The following is a 19013-nucleotide window of genomic DNA, read 5'->3' on the forward strand; positions in this document are numbered from 1 at the left end:
CTTCCTGCAAACACGTGACCTCATTAACATGTTTTATATCTGTTATTTGTCAGTATAGGTAATTAATACCTATATCAATTAATATAGGTATAAATTAATGTAGCATTAAAATGAATTAATATAGGTAAAACTAATCTACAATTGGTAGATATTATTATTGTTATTGCTAATTATTATTACAAAATTTAGCAATAGTAATTAAATTACGGCTAATATATGTAATAAATGTAAGTTTCATCAATAATGTTAATAACAACTATTATTTATTTATTAAATAAATCAATAATCAATATGGCAATTTAACAGTATCACTGTTATCTATTAATTACGTTATTATTATTGTTAACATTATTAATATTATTTTAAGAATATATTTCATATTAATAAAATACTAAATATTACAGTATTATTATTATCATTAGTAGTAGTATTAGTACTACTAGTAGTAGTAATGTGTTGTTGCCTTATTATTTCTAGGAGTGATCATATAAAAAATGTTTTATTTTTAGGGATTAAGGAATTTCAAACATAATTATTTTCTAACATGATGACCCTCTCTCTTAATTAAGTTACTGAAATTAAAGTTTTGATTTTTAACATAAAATCGTGTCTCTTCCAACATTATGTTGATTTAATTTTAAGAGTTTTATCAGGAAATCCAGATATCTGACTTACTGAACCATGTGTTCCTGACCAGGCTGGACCTCGTTCCCCACCGCCACCTCCACCCCCGTCCTCAGGTCTGGACCCGCCTCCACCTCCACCAGCAGAAAAAGAAACCCCCACCTCCTCTTCCTCCTCCTCTTCCTCCTCCTCCAAGAGAATTAAGTTTCGCCCCCCTCCACTCAAAAAGACCCCCGACGCTCATGACAAGTGAGTATCTTTTTAAACAAGCTCTAAAAACAGAAAGTAAACGCATAAAAACAGGATTCCAGACATATTTCCTGCTGATTTTGGATGATAAAGAACTGAAAATCTGCCTGGTTCTTTTTAAAATCTGCTCATAAAAACACATTCTGAGGATGAGGCAGGACTCCCATCTGTTAGCACTCGTTTTGGAGCAGTGCTGCATCCTTTTAGAGCCAACGTCCAGCTTCTTAAGGCTGTAGTGGGAGCTCTGTTTACTGCGTGTGTGTGTGTGGGCAGAGTGCTGCACCCTGGATGTGCTTTATTTAGGCTGCTGGGAAGACGAGCGGAAGCCGCAGAGAGAGAGAGGAAGAATAGCAGAAGTAGCCCTGAATGATTGAGAAAACACTCTGAGGAGATTCCCCTTATATTTTAACCAGATCATTGAGTTGGACTAGGGGTGTTCAAAGTGGGGGCTGGGGCCATTTGTGGCCCCTCAGGTGATTTTTGTGACCAGCCAACCACAATTCAAGAATATCTTAAATAAATCAGGACAAATCACAACTTTTTAAGGTGACTTATTTTGCTTTCTTGAACAGTTAAGGATAGGTGTATGTATACAAAACATGTTCATGACAAAGTAATTCTTAGATAATGAGATTTTATTTGTCTACTCAGTTCAGAATGAGTTGTTGTAGGGCTTCTTGTCACTTTATATTGAAATAAGCTGGTTCTAACCGCTTCTCCAACTCAACATTTCCACTTCCATGTGAAAATGGCTGCAAACAGATGCACAGTTATACAACCATACACCTTTGAAAAGCATTAGTAGAGCCTCCTGCATAACAAAACACTTGTCTTTTCAGCAGCCATCATACAGCACATAGAGCAGTAAAACCAGCTGATCAAATGTGTTGGAGCTCAGCTTGGGTTGCTAGGTAACGGGGTTGGGCACGGCTGGCGTTGCTAGGTAACGGCACAGTGCCCGTGGAATGTGACTTAACAACTGGGAGGTTTTTAAAACGGCTTGTTTATCAGAAAACATCGACTTGTTACCAAAAAACTGCCGAGTATTTTATTTTTATTTTTTATGTTGGAACATTTTTAGAAGTCGTTGAAAGTCAAAGCAAATGAAAGTACAAAAACGTGAAGAAAAAAAAAGTATTTTGTTTAAAGAGGTCCAGTTTAGATAAATTAGGACAAATTATGACTTTTAAATTAAAATCTATTCACAAAGATATTAGATGCAACACAAAGTACACAAAGTAATCTTGTCCCAGTTTTATGGTTTCCTTTTGTTGTCATGGTAACTAGGACCACATCAACTCATTGACTTCACCTCGGTGAACCCAAATCTGCGTTTAATTGCTGTTTTCTTGAATCGAGTTCAGAATGATAAGCAACTGAATGATTTTCATTTAACAAGGAAAACATGAAAACCACTTGAAATTTTCCATCTACAATCTCGTTCCCACAAAAAATAAAAATATGATTATTTTATTTGCCCAAAATAAATAGTTCATGCTTAGTTTATGGTTGAGTAGGTAAAAACAACTAAAATTGCAGTATTTTTAGTGATTTTAGTAAAATTATGTTTTTGTCAGCTGATGAAGCGGCCATGTTTTCATCTTCAGGGTTTTGTCAGAGACGTCGTTCGAGGAGCGCTTTGCTGAGCTTCCAGAGTTTAACCCGGAGGAAGTTCTTCCGTCGCCCACGCTGCAGAGCCTGGCCACCTCTCCAAGAGCCATCCTGGGAAGCTACCGCAAGAAGAGACCCAACTCCACCGGTGAGACGGACCTGCAAGACTTTTATTTTCTTCTTCTCTTTTATTTGGATCCCCATTAGTTGCAGTTTCCTGAGACTTCAAATTTTCTTTCTTAAATTTCTAAATTTGCTGGATCTCTCCAGATCTTGACGGGGCGGCAGAAGACCCCAGCTCCCCCAGAAGGAAGACGCGCCGTCTCTCCAGCTGCAGCTCGGAGCCCAGCACCCCAAAAAGCGCTGCCAAGTGCGAGGGAGACATCTTTACGTTCGACAGACCAGGTGCGACTGTCGCAGAGTCGCCTCCAGGTGCCGCAGTGCAAAACACAAAATCTTACCAAGTATTTTTGGTCTAGTTTTTAGTGCAAATATATTCGTGCTCTTGAAATAAAACAAAACTAACTTAAGTAACTTTTAAGCAAGATATAGCAGTTTGTTTTAAGTCAGTAATTTCTTAATATTAATGAAAAAGTACTAGTACCACTAGCAGATTATTTCACTAAGAACAACACATTGTTCCCTTATGAAGTAATCTGCCAATAAAACTAGACATTTTTCATCAATATTAAGGGTTTATTTACTTAAAACAAGCTCCTACATCTTGCTGAAAAGTTACTTCTACGTTATTTTTTGTTATTCCAAGTGTACTAACATACTTGCAATATGGAAACTAGACAGAAACTATTGGTAAAATTTTGTATTGTTGCAGTGGAACCTTCAGAGACACATAAAGACAGTTACAAAGCCAGACTTCTACTATATGTATTTAAATTGACGATGGTTTTTGGAAATGTCTTTTACTTGTTTCATAACTGGTGACTGTGTTGTGTTTTTATGCTGTAAACCACTTTGAACTGCCTTGTTTCTTAAATATGTTATGAATGAGCTTGGTAATACTTAGTAAGATTGTATTTTATCTTTTTGCAGTGAGATGACGTATGAACCGTTTTGTGAGGTTGCTTTTTGTTCCAGCAGGTCCGGAAGGCGACGTCCCCCTGGGAGACCCGGACAGGGTTCCGTACTCGTCTCTGCGGAGGACACTGGACCAACGTCGCGCGCTGGTCATGCAGCTTTTTCAAGAACACGGCTTCTTTCCTTCAGGTAGATCCAGTCTCTGTCCTGATGAAAACAATTAAAGCGAAGTTTAGTTTTATTTTGAACTGTTGTGTTTCTGAAATGTCCTATACAAATAAACTTGATTGATTGATCGAACATTGTCCTCCTCTTCTCTGTCTCGTCTCTGCAGCTCAGGCCACGGCTTCCTTCCAGGCGCGCTACCCGGACACATTCCCCACCAAGTTGTGTCTGCAGTTGAAGATCCGCGAGGTTCGTCAGAAGATCATGCAGACAGCGACGCCGGGGACCCTCGAGTCGTCCGACGCTGGACCCGCCCCGTCCCACGGCCAATCAGCGCGGGACGATGGCGGGGCGGAGCTTCAGGGAGACAAAGGCCAAAACTTGGAGGAACCGAAAAACGAAGGATCGTAAACAAAAAACTAACAACAAAACGGAGGAGATCAGGAATCAGGAAAATAATTTCACTGAAAGATGAAGAGAGAAGGGTGTGTGGCACTGATTTCCACTAGACCTGGGCAAAAATAAGACTCCTCAAGACTAGCTTTGATTGTCTAATCTTAACGTGTGGGAACCCCAGCAAGTGCTTTTTGAATTTCCTTTCATTCTGAATGTTGCCCAGGTCTGCGCTCAGCACATTGCAGTAGTTTGGGACTCAAACTCTGCGGTACACACTCTCTATCTCTCTGGTACACACACACACACACACACACACACACACACACACACACACCAAATCAGACTGTTACGCTTGGTTGTTGCCGCAACCAAGGACACGACACACAAAGGCACTATGTCACTTACCTTACCGTGCAGATGCAGTTTGCTGTTGCCAGCCAGCCAGCCAGCCACCCCTCAGATGCCATCGACCTGACCTTTGACCTCCTCAGCACCATGGTCGGGCTGCAAACACAACCCCAATGACCTCCACTGATAACTCACAGCCCCTCGATGCTGCAGGACAGACAGCGCACACACACACACGAAGATAATCAACCCGGGTCGGAGTAAGCCATCGGCCTGCACCGTTTCACGTGATTGTAGAGAGTCGAAGACGCAGAATCGGGACGTAGTGACCAATCTTTGCACCTTCAGTTGTTGCCATTACGACGGACGGAGCCGGATATCTGAGTCTGTATGAGATTATGTAAAGATTTGGAGGCATAAACTCCGGAAAAGCAGGATCTTAACCAAACTTCTCAGAAATGACGTTGCTTTTCTTCTTGTTACCGTTGCCGTGGAAATAACCAGTTTTACCGTGGCCTGTTTTTTCTCTCTGTCTCTCTCGTGGCTCTTATTGTGTTTCTTCTCCAGCATAAAAACTTTTAAAAAAGAAGAAGAGAAAGAAAGAAAGCGGGAAACTGGACGAAGAAGGGGATAAAATCCGTCTGCGCCCTCCCTTCCCCACCCGGGCTCAGAAACAGGGCCGGGCGGGGTTTGGTTTGTGGTTTTGTAAAGAAAAACAAAAAAAAAATCGTCGAAATCAGGTGTTTGCACAATTTGTGTGGCCTCTTGCTGTCGAGGGGGGTCGCCACAAGTTCAATCAGGAAAGTATTGTTTTTAAGAGATTGTTTTAGTAAAAATAACCTCGTTCCGTATGTTTTCCCAACATATCTTTCCCTCCCCCATTCAAAGATTTGTTAGAAAGTGCCCTTAAGCACTGGTCCCGGGTCAAGCGCTATGTAGCTCAGGATGGTTCTGGTTAGGGTTCAGTTCAGGGAAAGCAGATCCTAGACCAGCCCTGGAGGGCAAAACCTGGAGCCCTCCCACCCTTTCTCCTTTTCCCTCTCTTCCTCTCGTCTCGACACTTTATCCTTTCCCATCAAATGGTGCAATAGGACATTTATTGTTTTTGGAAATAGGTTTTTATTTTGGGCGGGGAGGGGCAAGGCTTTGTGCCATAGATATTCAATTGAAAGCAGCACTGCAAAAACACAAAATCTTACCAAGTATTTTTGGTCTAGCGCAGGGTGGGCAATCCTGGTCCTCTAGGGCCGGTGTCCTGCAACTCTTAGACATCTCCCTGGTCCAACACACTTGAAACCAACAGCTGAATCACCTCCTAAATCAGGAGTCTCAAACTCCAGTCCTCGAGGGCCGCAGTCCTGCAACTTTTAGATGAGCCTCTGCTGCACCACACCTGAATAGAATAATTAGGTCATTAAGGCTCTGGAGAACTGATCTACACAAGGAGGAGGTAATTAAGCCATTTCATTCCAGTGTTTTGTACCTGTGGCACATCTAAAAACTGTAGGACTGCGGCCCTCGAGGACTGGAGTTTGAGACCCCTGTCCTAAATACAGTCAAGTTCTCCAGAGTCCTGCTAATGACCTCATTATTTGACTCAGGTGTGTTGAAGTAGAGATGCATCTAAAAGTTGCAGGAGACCGGCCCTCGAGGCCTGGAGTTGCCCAACCCTGGAGCGTCTAGTGCAAATATCTTAGTACACTTGAAATAAGACAAAGTAACTTATAAATGACTTTTTAGCAAGATATCAGAGCTTGTTTTAACTGCAAAGACACAAAATATGACAGTATTTTCATTCTAGATTCTAGTACAAGCATCTTAGCATACATTATTTTTCTATTCTTCCTGCAAAATGAAAGTTTATTTATACACCATATTTCAGAAATAAGGCAGTGCACCTTAGAAACTTAACACAGCAACCAATTATGAAACATTCATTACTGAATATACTTGACAGAAGACTGACTTCGTAACTGTCTTTCTGTGTCTCTGAAGGTTCCACTGAAAAAACACAGAAATCCTAAAAATATTTTTTGTCTAGTTTCTATTGCAAATATCTTAGTGCACTTAAAATAACTTCCAAATAACTTGGAAGTTACTTTTCAGCAAGTTAAAGGAGCTTGTTTTATGTCATTAATTTCTCAATATTGATGAAAACATTATCGTCCCGTTGGCATATTATTTCACCTATTTAGGGAAAAATGTCTTGTTGTAAGTAAGCGTGTACTTTTTCATCAATATTGAGAAATTTATCACTTAAAACAAGCTGATGTATCCTGCTGAAAAGTTACATATAAGTTAGCTTTATCTTATTTCAGTTGGACTAGAAACTACTCTTACTTTGTAAGATTTTGTATTTTTACAGTGAAGTCAATAATTCCTTAATATTGATTTTAAAAAATGTACTAAACATTTTAACTTATAATATGGGAAAAACATTTTGTTCCACTTAAAACTAACACTTTTTCAATCCAAATTCAAAAATATTTTATTGATCCCAAAGGAAAATTAAATATTAATTCAGAAGTCTTCAGAGTTATTGTAGATGGTGATGGCTGTGGGCAGGAAGGATCTCCTGTAGCGGTCTGTGTTGCAGTGAATTTGAAGAAGCCTCTGACTGAAGCCTTTTTTGGGGTTGGGTTGCTGATAATTTTCTTGATTTTATATAAAATCCTTCTCCAAAGGTTTATCAATATCAATGAATTATTGACGTAAAATAACTTCTAAATCTTGCTAAAATGTTACTTATTTTAATTTTCTCTTATTCCAAGCACATTCAAGATATTTGCACTAGAAACTAGACCACAAATACGTTGTAATATTTTGTGTTTTTGCAGTGCAGTCTGAGAGGAACGAGCTGTTGTAATGAACTATGGTCTAAAAAAAAAAAAACAGCAAAAAAACAAAAAAGAATCACAAATATTGTCATTGTTGAAGAGATAGAGAGCTCAACTTACTAAAAGTCAACGACAATTATTTGAATAGCACTTTTTTTTGCTCTTTGCTTCTTTGGTGAGGAGCGGAGCGGGGGTAGTTCTTATTATGGGTATCTCTTTTATTTCTCTGTATACATATGGATGTGTGACAAAGTATATATAAATATATTACAGGTATTTCCATATTTGTGCATCCATGTCTGTGTTTTGGGGGATGTGTATGTTTTTGCACATGCAGGCAGGTCTCCTTTCACCTCTCAGCAACATCATCGTCAGCATATTTTTCTGTATTCCTACTCAAGAGACGGTATTTTTATAGTCACCGTGACTATTTTCTCAGCCATCTAGACTGTTAATAAACTCAGCTGATTCAGGAGACATATATAAATATATATATATAAAACACATATGCAGGAGACTCATTTTAGTACATATATGAATAAACACACACAGGTTAATAGTAGGCTATCAGCTTACGTCACTATGGGGGTTCTTTAGGGCTGTTAAGTGTCGATCTGCGTGCATGTGCGATCACATGCGCTCTTGCACACACCCACACAGACATGCATGCACTCACACACATGTATGCGTGTACACTGTATGATTGTGCTTCTAAAATAAACCTATCCTTACTTTGGAGAAGGAATTTGTAGGATGAGCGATGTGAGTGTTATCTCATAAGCAGGCATGTTGACCATGTGCAATATTTCTAAATGACAACAAAAAGAAACTAAATATTAAAGATCTAACACAATGCCTTGTGTTGTTGAGTTTTTATTTGTAGTTTGCATCTCTTTCTACATTTAAAATGTCTTTAAACCAGGCAACCTTCTAGATAAATATTTAAAAGAACCAGGTATAATTTTTTAATGTAAATGCAACATTTTTTATTTTTGTGCACTAGATTTCCACAAAGAATGGCATTTAAAGTACCAGTAATAATTTATTATTTATTTTCTTTAGTCATTCTTTAACCTTTTCATACACATGTGAAAGAAGAAAACCAAAAAGCAATGGCAAAAGAAAAAAACTGGACAGAACTAAGAGAAATAAACAATATTTAAATTCCTGTTGAGTCTGTAGACAAACTTGTAAAAGACAATAATCATGTCAAACTGTATTGTATTTTAGTAAATTATTTTTATACTTTCTTATAATTTGAAATGTGAAAAATTATGAATGTGCTTTTAGATGCTCTTTGAAAATGACGACAAATTTCCTAAAGTAGATATTTGTCTAAATTTATAAATTGACTTAAAAAAAAATCATGTGACATTTGTGGCTCTAAATGAGTTCTATCTGGCTCCCTTGAGGGCAAAATGGCTGAAAAGAATTCTATAAATATAAAACAGCATAGATTCCTAATATAATTTTTAATTTCCAAGTTCTTTCCAGAAAAATTCAAAAATTTATCTCAACATTTCTGAGATTTGTGGTGGAAATTTACTCATTTTTTCCATTTGCAGTGGCCTCAAAGTATGGGTGTATGATCTAAGAGCAGGTTTACTGCTTAAATTGGGATATTTGGGAGTTGTAAATGTGAATTATTTTGTTTGATATTTAATATTTTGTTTGATAATAAATGTTAAAATTGTTAAGGGTTCCAATCAGTCTCCGCAGCCTCATACTCCATTTCCCAGGTGGCATTGCGGGAGCTCAGTTTCTAGGTGTCTAGCAACAGCTTTCAGCCCAGACAGCTGGCGGCGGCAACTGGAAGGCTATTTTATAACATTATTCGCTGCTGCTTGTTCATATTTATTAGTCACTAAGCTGAAAACAGTGGGGAAAATAACTCTGACCTCTGCTCAGAGATATGAGCGGCAGCGGGCGGCCCAGGACCAGCTCGTTTGCTGAGCCGCCAGGTGTTCCAGGAGCCCTTGCAGCCTCCGCCGGATCAGCCGCTGCCGTGGGGAGCAGCACAGGAAAGTCCGGGGTCCCGCAGGCCTCCGGCAGCAGCTCGTCGGGATGCTCGAACCTTAAGCTTTCCAGTAAGTTATTTATACCTAATAGTTCTTAGCTTAAACTTTTATCCCTTGCATATATTACAGTAGCAATTTTAATGTTGAAAAATAACTAGATACAGAGAGTCATTTTCTCTCTGTGTAACGAAGAGCTAGCATGCTAACAAGTTCGTTAGCACGGCAGGTTTTTAAGGGTTTTTTTCCCAGTTGGAATAGTTACTATGCTAACGAACTTATTAGCATGCTAGCTAGCCTGGCTGTATTAGCCACTTGTTTTGTTAGTTCCCGGTCCGGATATCACCTCCTCCCTCCGCTGTGACTCCAGTTCAGAAGATCATTATTACGCCAGGCTATCAGGTGATCATCTGAATTTAAAATATAAAACCATGTCTGGCGGGGCTCGGGTTAATTTTACTGGGGTCAGATGGGAGTGAGAACATGAATTAGTCGGTGGTTCTTTGTGGCAAAGCCAGGCTCGGTTAACTTGGATGCAGCATCGACTGGGCTCTTTTGTTGGTGTTCGTGTGAGAGGAGCATCAGCTGCCGGTCTGGCTCGCCTGGGGTTGGGTCAGGGCGGACCGATGCTCACCCACCAAGGTCACCTGTGGGGCGAAGACTCGGCAGCAGGTGGCCGACGCCTGGAGGGTGCAAGTGATGCAGGTCCAGCTTCAAAACACTGATGCCTTCTGGGGTATCAATGAGTTTGTTTCCTTACTCGGAAACTAATATGAAACGCATCAAATCCATTTTAAATGTTGTATCTCATGTCATCACAGTACATTCAAAGAGTCTTTGTGGTAGCAGTCAGTCTTGCAATGAATCTGAAGTAGCTTCTGACTGAAGAAGTCTCATGACTGTCCTGACATGTTAAGAATTCAATATTTGGGCAGAAAAGACGATATAAAATATTTCCTCTGTAAATTAGTTAAATAGATGTCGGACTTTTTCTTTGAAGCTGGATTGTGTGAGAGAATAATCCCTTTAAATGCTGGCTGGCATCACTGAACGCAGCTCTTCAGAATAAAGACAATGTTGGCCTATTTTTGCGGCTTCCCAGGTTAATTAGTCACACAGCCATGAATATGAACTCTGCCATTCTGTGTATTAAAATCCATTAACTTAAATATTCCTCCAGGCAGCAGAGAGAAGGTCCGGCGATTTAACACCACAATGATCTTATTTTTAACATCATTTTAGACTTTATCCCTAGATGGTTGATTAAACCTGTTGTTGCTTGTTGCCTAGGAGACATTGGGAAAGTGACGACGGTTGTAGCAACGCCGGGTCAGGGTCCAGATCGCCCACAGGAAGTCTCCTACACCGACATCAAGGTGGCTGTTTGCTCTGCTCTCTTTCGCTCTTTAATCACGGCCAAATGTTCCAGGTCACTGAAATGTTGGACTGCAAATAATGCCAAAGACTTTTAATGATTTATTTAGCTGCAAATAGGAAAACTTTTCCATCCAGATGTGTTTCTTGGGTGGTAAATAAACAAATAAGACTTTAATTTGTGACTTGGAGCTTTACATTAAACATTTTCAGATTATTTCTCCCATGAAGTCGAACGTGTAATTTCTGATGGGAGTTTGCAGAAGATACAGCATTATTGTATGGAGAACAAATCATGACAAAATTGGCAATAAATGTAGAAATAAATAAATGGCTTGATGAATATGTACCAAATATTGCATCCAAAGATATAAGAAATAAGACGCTTATTTGTTTTTTAAGTGAAAAATTATCACTATTATTGATTTTTCCATTTTATTTCCTATTTTCAGAATTGATTTAAATCAATACTGATCTCATTATTTTCTTTTTGGTTCAGTCCTCTATATTGTTGGTAAAAGATCAGGAATCTAAGTTTCTTCTACTAAAAATGGATAAATAACATCATGTTTGTCAAATCGAGTCGACTCACTGAAACTAAAACTGGACGTGAAGCTGTTGCCCAGGTTTGCTGTTGCTTTGATAGATTCCAGAATAGAGCTCAGAAACCAGTAGCTCCCATCAGCCTTTACTGGTCTGACTGGTGTTCTGTAAATCCCGGCAGGTTATTGGGAATGGATCATTTGGCGTCGTGTACCAGGCCCGGCTCATCGACAGCCAGGAGATGGTGGCCATTAAGAAAGTTCTGCAGGATAAGAGGTTTAAGGTGAAGCTTTGGTCTGGACTTTATTTTAATCTGTTGGGTCTTTTATTTTGGAAAAACTTCTCAATTTGTTTTTTTTTTTTGCTTTTTATTTTCAGAACCGGGAGTTACAGATCATGAGGAAGCTGGATCACTGCAACATCGTCCGTCTGCGATATTTCTTCTACTCCAGCGGCGAGAAGGTGTGGCTCCTCCTCTGGTTTGGGGAAAATGTCCATCCGTCTTTTCAGCTTCCAGTCTTTTTGTCTTTCTCTTTTTCTTTCTGTCTTTCATTTTTTCATCTTTGTCTTGTCTTTCTGTCGGTCTTCTGTCTTTTCATGTTTTTTCTTCCTTCTTTCTTGGTTCTTTCTTTCTTTTCCTCTTATTTTCTTTTTGTCTTCCCGCTTTTCTTTCCATGTTTCTGTCTGTCTTTCACTGTCTCTTCGTACTTTCTTCTGATATTATATTTTCCTTTCTTTCTGTTTTTATTTCTTTTTCCTTCTTTTGATTTTCTCTTTTCATCTTTCTGTTTGTTTTTTTGTCCTTTCTTTTTGTCTTCTAGTTTCTCATCTTTTTGTTCTTCTTTCTGTTTTAAAATGTCTTTGATACAGTAAACATGTAGAAACTGGACCTTGCTCCTCTGTGGTTCAGTAGTTTGTTGCTATAAACCGAAGCCATGATGGATTCCTGTAAACATGTTTTCATTCTCATGTTTTAAGATTCTCTTAATGTTTTTGTAATATTTAGCTTCAAACAATCTTTCCTGGCAGCTTGTTTTGTTTTTAACTCCTAAATCTTCTCTCTCCGTGACAGAAAGACGAGGTTTACCTCAACCTGGTGCTGGATTTTGTCCCTGAGACGGTCTACCGGGTCGCCCGGCACTTCAACAAAACCAAGAGCATCATTCCCATCATTTATGTGAAGGTAAAAACGTCGTCAGATATCAGAAGTTTTGTTTTTCTTCCTGATGTGACCTGCTGTCTTTCCCTGCTCAGGTCTACATGTACCAGCTGTTTCGCAGCCTGGCCTACATCCATTCGCAGGGCGTTTGCCATCGAGACATCAAGCCGCAGAACCTCCTGGTCGACCCGGAAACCGCCGTCCTCAAGCTGTGCGACTTCGGCAGGTGAGTGGCGTGCGATGGCGGTTCCTGTTGAAGTGTTTCTGCCATTTTGATGGTTTTCTGTCCTTGCCCTCAGTGCCAAGCAGCTGATTCGCGGCGAGCCCAACGTGTCATACATCTGCTCGCGGTACTACCGCGCCCCGGAGCTCATCTTCGGCGCCACCGACTACACGGCGAACATCGACATCTGGTCAGCCGGCTGCGTGCTGGCGGAGCTGCTGCTGGGTCAGCCCATATTCCCCGGGGACAGCGGCGTCGACCAGCTGGTGGAGATCATCAAGGTGAGGCTGACCTCTGACCTTTGATTTACGCATGTATGGAGTCACACTGCTGCCCAAAAACCCAGAGGAGCTTTTTGGTTTACCGCTTGCTGTGATGCGTTCATGTTCCTGCAGATAAATGGAAAACAGAGCTTTTCTTTCATCAGTCCTTTCTTCCATTATTTCTCCGTGGTTCTTGGCAGGAATGTGACTCCATATTACTTCATTCTTTCAAGAATTCATGCTGACTTTGATTTTAAGCCTCTTAACATAATTAATGTTTTAATTATTTTTGTTGGATTGGTTTTTAGGTGCTGGGAACGCCAACGAGGGAACAGATACGAGAGATGAACCCAAACTACACAGAGTTCAAGTTCCCACAGATCAAAGCTCATCCATGGACCAAGGTGAGAAAACACTAATAACAATTTTTAAATTTTTGGTTAGAACATGTTTGTTTTTCATTCAGTGGGTAGCTTTAAATTTTTACTTTGAATTTGGAATAAAATGCCACCCTTCAGCTCTTTGGCGCCCTCTTTAGGTGGAACCACCTGATTGCATCATTTTTTTCCTCTTCAGGTGTTTAAACCTCGTACCTCTCCGGAGGCCATCACCCTCTGCTCCCGGCTGCTGGAGTACACGCCGGCGTCGCGGCTCTCCCCGTTGGAGGCCTGCGCCCACGCCTTCTTCGACGAGCTGCGCCAGCCGAACGCGCGGCTGCCCAGCGGACGCGAGCTGCCCCTGCTCTTCAACTTCAGCACCACAGGTCAGAGGTCAGGTTCATCCTCACCGCTTTCCTCAGTTTCTGCATCTTAAGGAGGAATCTGGTGTTTGCTTTTATGTGCAGAGCTCTCGATCCAGCCTCAGCTGAACTCGATCCTCATCCCTCCTCACGCTCGCTCGCATACGGCTGCTTCTGTCCACGGTGGGAAACCCCTTTTGTCATTTAACCATCATCCTGTCGTATCATAGAAATACCCACGACTCCTCTGAAATCACAACTGATTTGGATTTTATGTGATGGGCAAACATGAGGCTAAAATAAAGTGTAAAGAATGGAGTTTTCAAAAACTTGCAAATTAAAATCTGAAAAGTGTGGCATGCATTTCTTATCACTCCCCCCTGAGTCACAACGTCTTTACCTGCTGATATTTCATCCCATTCCTCAGTAAGTCAGATTGGATGGAGAGTATTTGTTTTCAAATCTTTCCACAGATTCTTAGTTGAATTTATGTAGGCCTGAACTTTGACTAGGCCATTCTAATTTAAAAATAGCCCATATTTATTTACATTGATCAACTTTCACCAACATCTGTGTCCCTATTAAAGGACAGAGATGTACTTTAACAGGACATCTCTGTCCTGTTAAAAAAAACTAAACCAAAAGTATTTTTGGTTTAGTTTCTGGTGGGAATTACTTGGTGCCCTTTAAAAAAAGATGGGAAACAATTTCTTCCAAATATAGGAGTTTGTTTTAGATCAATAATTCCTTAATATTGGTTAAAAATGCTCTAGTTCCACTAATTGATTTTTACTTGTAACAAAAGATTTTTACCATATCATAAGCTAACATGGCCATGCCACCAGAGGAGTTTCGAGTTGAACATATGGACACACAAAAAATAATTTTTTAAATCTAAAATGCCAAATGCTTATATTTTTGTTGATATGTTTTGGTTTCGACCTAATTACAGCTCTGAGTGTGTTGTTCTTTCAGCAAACTGCCTTTTCTTGAGTTTGTGTTCTCCAGTTAACAATTAATCGGTTACTAAATGAATTGACAGTTATTTCAATTAATCGATTCATCACGATTAATCATTTCAGCCACAAAGGAGAGTGAAAAGAAACACTGATTTCAAACCACAATTTCAGTTGAATTTGATTGGTAGGGATGGGTTGCCGAGGTAACGGGTCACCAAAGATTTAAAAATGTTGAAATCAATTCTAAAAAGTACAAATGGGAGTAAATGTGGCCTTTTTGTGTTTATTAGCGAGACGATATGCATGTTGTTGCTGGTTTTGGACACAAGATGGCAGCATTGCAACAAGATTGGTTAAAACGTTTCGCTGTCTGTTTCCTCAGATGGTCCCGGTTCAGATTCATCTCACCACAGTTTGCTTCCTGGACCCGTGAACAGCATGTGAAGGGCAAACCAACGTCTACCTGCAGGCCTCTCTTTCTCAGACACACTCACACACACACACACACACACACACACACACACACACACACACACACACACACAAGCTCTCTCTCTGCTGCTTTCTGTCCTCTCTATAATCTGTCTCTGTACAGCAAATCTGTGAAGACTGTTAACTCTTTAGCTGCCGGGATGGAAACGGCAGGAGGTTGTTGTAGACACACACACACACTCACACACACACACCTGGTGTGGTGGAATGAGGAGGTTCGATAGTCGGGGCTGGTCCTCTGAAAAGAACGTTTTTAATCCACGTTTTGTTTTTATTTATTTACCATGTGGTCAAACGTTGATATTATTTTTAAAATCAGGATCATTTTTTATTCTTACGTGTTTTTAAAACCGCGATGTTTGGAAAATCCAACCCAGAGTTTTGGTGTAAATTAAAACCTCCAAACTAGGATCAGGTTGGCAGGCGGCAGCAGCAGCCACAAAGATCCATTTTAGTCGTGTTTCTTACCTCTTACTTTTGATTTTAGTTTTCATTTAGGATGAAGGGAATTTGTTGAAAAGTTAGTATTTACATGCAGTTGAGATTTTTGTGTGGTTCGCCGAACAACGGAGAAACACCAGACCATTGTTCAATCTGAAAACGCTTTGCAAAATGACGTCCAGCTGTTTCTGACTAATTTCGTCTTTAAACGCATCGGATTTGTCTTGATTCAGAGTGACACCCGATTTTTGTGCCGTTAAAACATCTGTCTGAGCGTTCAAAGACCGAACAGCCTGTGTTTTTTATTTGATTTTTTTTCTGAAAATGGAGTAAGATGTTGAAATTAGATGGTCTGAATATGAACCCTGCTGAATGCCGCTCCACATGTCAGGTTGTTTCAATGTCAGAAGAAAGACAGGACTGGTCTGTTGGAGACTTTGCTTTAAAATGACAGATTAACAATGGAGTTTTACATTAATTTAGCCTTAAACTGTATGGAAAACAAGGGAGTAGTAGGGCCTCGCTAAGAAAATAAAAAATAAAACAAGAATAAATTCAAAAATACTTTATTGATCCCAGAGGGAAATTAAATAAGTCATAATATTACGATTTTATTCTTGTATGACTTTATTCTCACACAAGTTTATTTTCGTAATATCATAAATTTATTCATATTATGAATTTATTCTCATTTTGACTTGTATTTTTTTTTTTTGAGTATGACCCTAATACTCTGTCGTTAAATAAAAGTTAAAATTGAGCTAACTCCTGCCAGTGTGAAAACCTAAACACCGGATGTTTTTATTATTATCAGGTAGCTTCTGTTGGCGAGTTTAACAACTTTACAACACAAAAATACTTATATTAACGTTAAAATTTTCAAGCACTTCTGATTGGAAACGATTGGCCATTCTTGCATCGCTTCGGTGTGGAGTGCGCAGCGTAGTTTCTTAGTTCTGTTTCTCTGCTGTGGCAGATCATTAGTGCCCTCCTGTGGTTGAACGTGGTAGCTGCATGTGACTGCCCAACCTGCTGGATGAAAGATTAACTTTACGGTTTCTGTAGAAACCTGAGACGTTTAAAGTCGTCCACCATTCTCATTCTGAGCCTCCAAAATGTTTATATCTTTACGTCTATTATCAGTTCAGGGTTTTTATTTGCATTTTTTTTGGTTCATTTGCTTTTAAAAACGAGCTGCAGCCCCTCAAAATCGAGCAGCTTTAAGATTGCGATTTTATTGCGTATCTGACAGAAGAAATAAAAGCTTTTAGAGAGAAAAATAAATGTAGAAATCCAGCGAATGTAAATCCTTGTGTTTGTGTCTGAGATTCTTACTGCGGTCCGAACTGTACGGTACCGGTGTTAGTCAGCAGAGCAGAACACGTGAAAGTTTGTAGTGTAGCGTGTTTGAACCATACGGGCCGCCTGGTGTTTCGCGTCGCTGCCAGCCGGTTTCTAACCGGCAACCTCTGGGTCTGATGAGGTCACTGCCGCCCACATCCTGCTTCCTTCCCTGCCCAGCGTTCACTCCGCGCCACCCTTCGTCCCTGCAGGGGGCGCCACCGTTCACGCTCGGAGCTGTCCAGATTACTGCGGCAATGAAAAAGCGTGAAATGAAAACGGATAAAATAAATAAAACCCCTGCAGGGAGGAAATCAGGCGTGTAGCGCCGATTTTTCTCCCACAGAAGCCATTTATTTCCTTATTGCACATGTAAATATCACTGATTTTATTTCTTTTTATTATAGACAGTTGGTTATACTTGACCTCCCTCATTCTGTCAACGTCTTAGTTTGTAAATAGTTTTTTTTGCTTTTGTTTTTTTCTCCACGATTCAAAATGTAAAAACTGCAAATAAGCATAAAACAACCACTCATCATGTTTGCAGATGATGTTTTTCTCTCTTTCTGTCGTTTTGTAAAAACTGTGAAGAATCTCGGCTGTTCTCCTTCTACCAGTCCGATCCAGGTTTGGTCCGGTCCTGTCTGGTTCTGATCCAAAATATCGTCTTCCTCTAACCAACAGAGACTGTAGTCAGTTTGGATCTAAAAAGTCAGATTTATAAAAATTGTTTTCTTTTTAAATTTTTAAAAACTGCGTCCTTTTTAAAAAAATTATTTTCCAAACATTTGGAGAATTTTCCTCTTTTTTTTTTTTTGAAATTTGTATTTTGGGGTTTTTATTTAAATGTTCTGGACATCATGACACAACACAGCGCTGAAAAAGAAATCCAAGTTGAATTATTCTAGATAAGAATGAAGATTCTTCTTCCACATTTTGTTGAAAATTTCCCTAAATAATCGAAGTGATGATGTTTTGATATCTGAACTGAACCCGTTTTAAGAATCATGAGTCCATTTTAAAGTCCATTTTAAAGCGATGATCTCAGGACAATAAAATAAAGAAAATTATTTATTATAAAAAGTTTTAGGTTTTTCCAAATATTATTCCCTTTCTTACTTTCTAAGTCAGTAAAATCAGATTAAGAGTAAATCAAACAGGCATTTTCTTCATCTGTTGCCTTAATTATGACGGCAACTTGTCGCGTTTGTAGATCAAAAATAAATACATAATACTACGGCTTTACTAGAAAAATCTTAAGTTGTGCATCAACAAAGGGAGATTTTCTCTGACATAAAGTCATAAATATTGAATTTAAAAATACAAATTTTTAAAATAATATGAATTCAAAAATTGAACAATTTGAATTGCCAACAGTTAAGATCTGGATATTTTCCACTTCAGTCTCAAAGCGTTTTTTGCATTGTTTTTAATCAGAAATCTCAGAAAATTCATGTAAAAATAAGACTTTATAATGTCAGGGAATATCGTAGTTATAATATAGGAATTTATGCCTTAAATTGCAAAAAAAAAAAGATTCTTGGATTGGAGAAAATCAAAAATTGTTTCTTATAAGCGTAATTAATGTCAAAAATGTTATATTTTTTGTAGCGATTTGCCACATTTTTGTTCTTTTATTTAAAATAACCCTTTTTTTTAAAGGTTTTATTGGCTCTAGTGGCCTTTATTTGATAGTTAGTTGACAGGAAAGTGGGTAATGAGAGAAGGGGGAAGACATGCAGCAAAGGTCGTCAGGAATCGAACCTGCGACAGCCGCATCGAGGATTAAGGCCTCCTCATGTGGGTTGTTATTAACCCCTGCGCCATCACAGCACATCCCATTTAAAATAACCTTGATAATCTGTCATGCCTTTGACACACTGATGACTTTATTTACATATGAAGTTAATTACATATTTCAAAATGGACCAAAAATTGACAGGAATATAAAGATGCAGGTCTGCATCGAGGTGCAACAGTTTCTTTACATTTCTGTGCCCAAAGTTATGCTTTTATATTACTTGGTTACTTATTTATACAGTTTGATGTAAACTTTTAAAATTCTTTATTTTGTTAGAATTATGCGTTCTTGCAGCAGGAACTTTATGTATGTCGGATTTTCAGGCTGAATTTCAAAACATTTTCACTCAGAATTCTCATCATTAACAGTTTCCAGCCTGTAGGTGGCGCCGTTCAGAC

General features: G+C 39.2%; 2 protein-coding genes across 5 annotated transcripts in view; both read left to right on the top strand.

The window, feature by feature from the left end:
• Positions 1 to 4487, top strand: part of LOC102221650 (protein capicua homolog) — a 40763-nt gene extending 36276 nt beyond the window's left edge. For 3 of the 4 annotated variants that reach the window (XM_014470176.2, XM_023344815.1, XM_023344813.1), the window contains exons 18-22: positions 698 to 873; positions 2481 to 2632; positions 2755 to 2889; positions 3580 to 3708; positions 3854 to 4487. In XM_014470176.2, coding sequence (XP_014325662.1) covers positions 698 to 873; positions 2481 to 2632; positions 2755 to 2889; positions 3580 to 3708; positions 3854 to 4095 — 834 coding nt within the window. In that variant the 3' untranslated portion in view covers positions 4096 to 4487. The remainder of the gene's footprint in view (positions 1 to 697; positions 874 to 2480; positions 2633 to 2754; positions 2890 to 3579; positions 3709 to 3853) is intronic. The other variant, XM_023344814.1, reaches the window with a different exon arrangement.
• Positions 4488 to 9012: 4525 nt separating this feature from the next.
• Positions 9013 to 17596, top strand: LOC102236245 (glycogen synthase kinase-3 beta-like). The gene is made up of 11 exons (XM_005802848.2): positions 9013 to 9352; positions 10571 to 10656; positions 11379 to 11480; positions 11576 to 11659; positions 12270 to 12380; positions 12452 to 12582; positions 12656 to 12860; positions 13151 to 13246; positions 13419 to 13605; positions 13687 to 13764; positions 14923 to 17596. The coding sequence occupies exons 1-11, from the start codon at positions 9178 to 9180 to the stop codon at positions 14982 to 14984; spliced, it is 1317 nt and encodes a 438-aa protein (XP_005802905.1). The 5' UTR covers positions 9013 to 9177; the 3' UTR covers positions 14985 to 17596.
• Positions 17597 to 19013: the final 1417 nt, after the last annotated feature.

The sequence above is a fragment of the Xiphophorus maculatus genome, chromosome 13 (genome assembly GCF_002775205.1).
Source record: "Xiphophorus maculatus strain JP 163 A chromosome 13, X_maculatus-5.0-male, whole genome shotgun sequence".
Lineage (NCBI taxonomy): Eukaryota > Metazoa > Chordata > Actinopteri > Cyprinodontiformes > Poeciliidae > Xiphophorus > Xiphophorus maculatus.

Bases quoted from the DNA above. Each gene is read 5' to 3' on its own strand.
- LOC102236245 (XM_005802848.2), top strand. From the start codon at position 9,178: ATGAGCGGCAGCGGGCGGCCCAGGACCAGCTCGTTTGCTGAGCCGCCA. The intron at 11,660-12,269 runs GTGTGGCTCCTC...TCTCCGTGACAG, and splicing joins TCTACTCCAGCGGCGAGAAG to AAAGACGAGGTTTACCTCAA. The intron at 12,861-13,150 runs GTGAGGCTGACC...ATTGGTTTTTAG, and splicing joins AGCTGGTGGAGATCATCAAG to GTGCTGGGAACGCCAACGAG.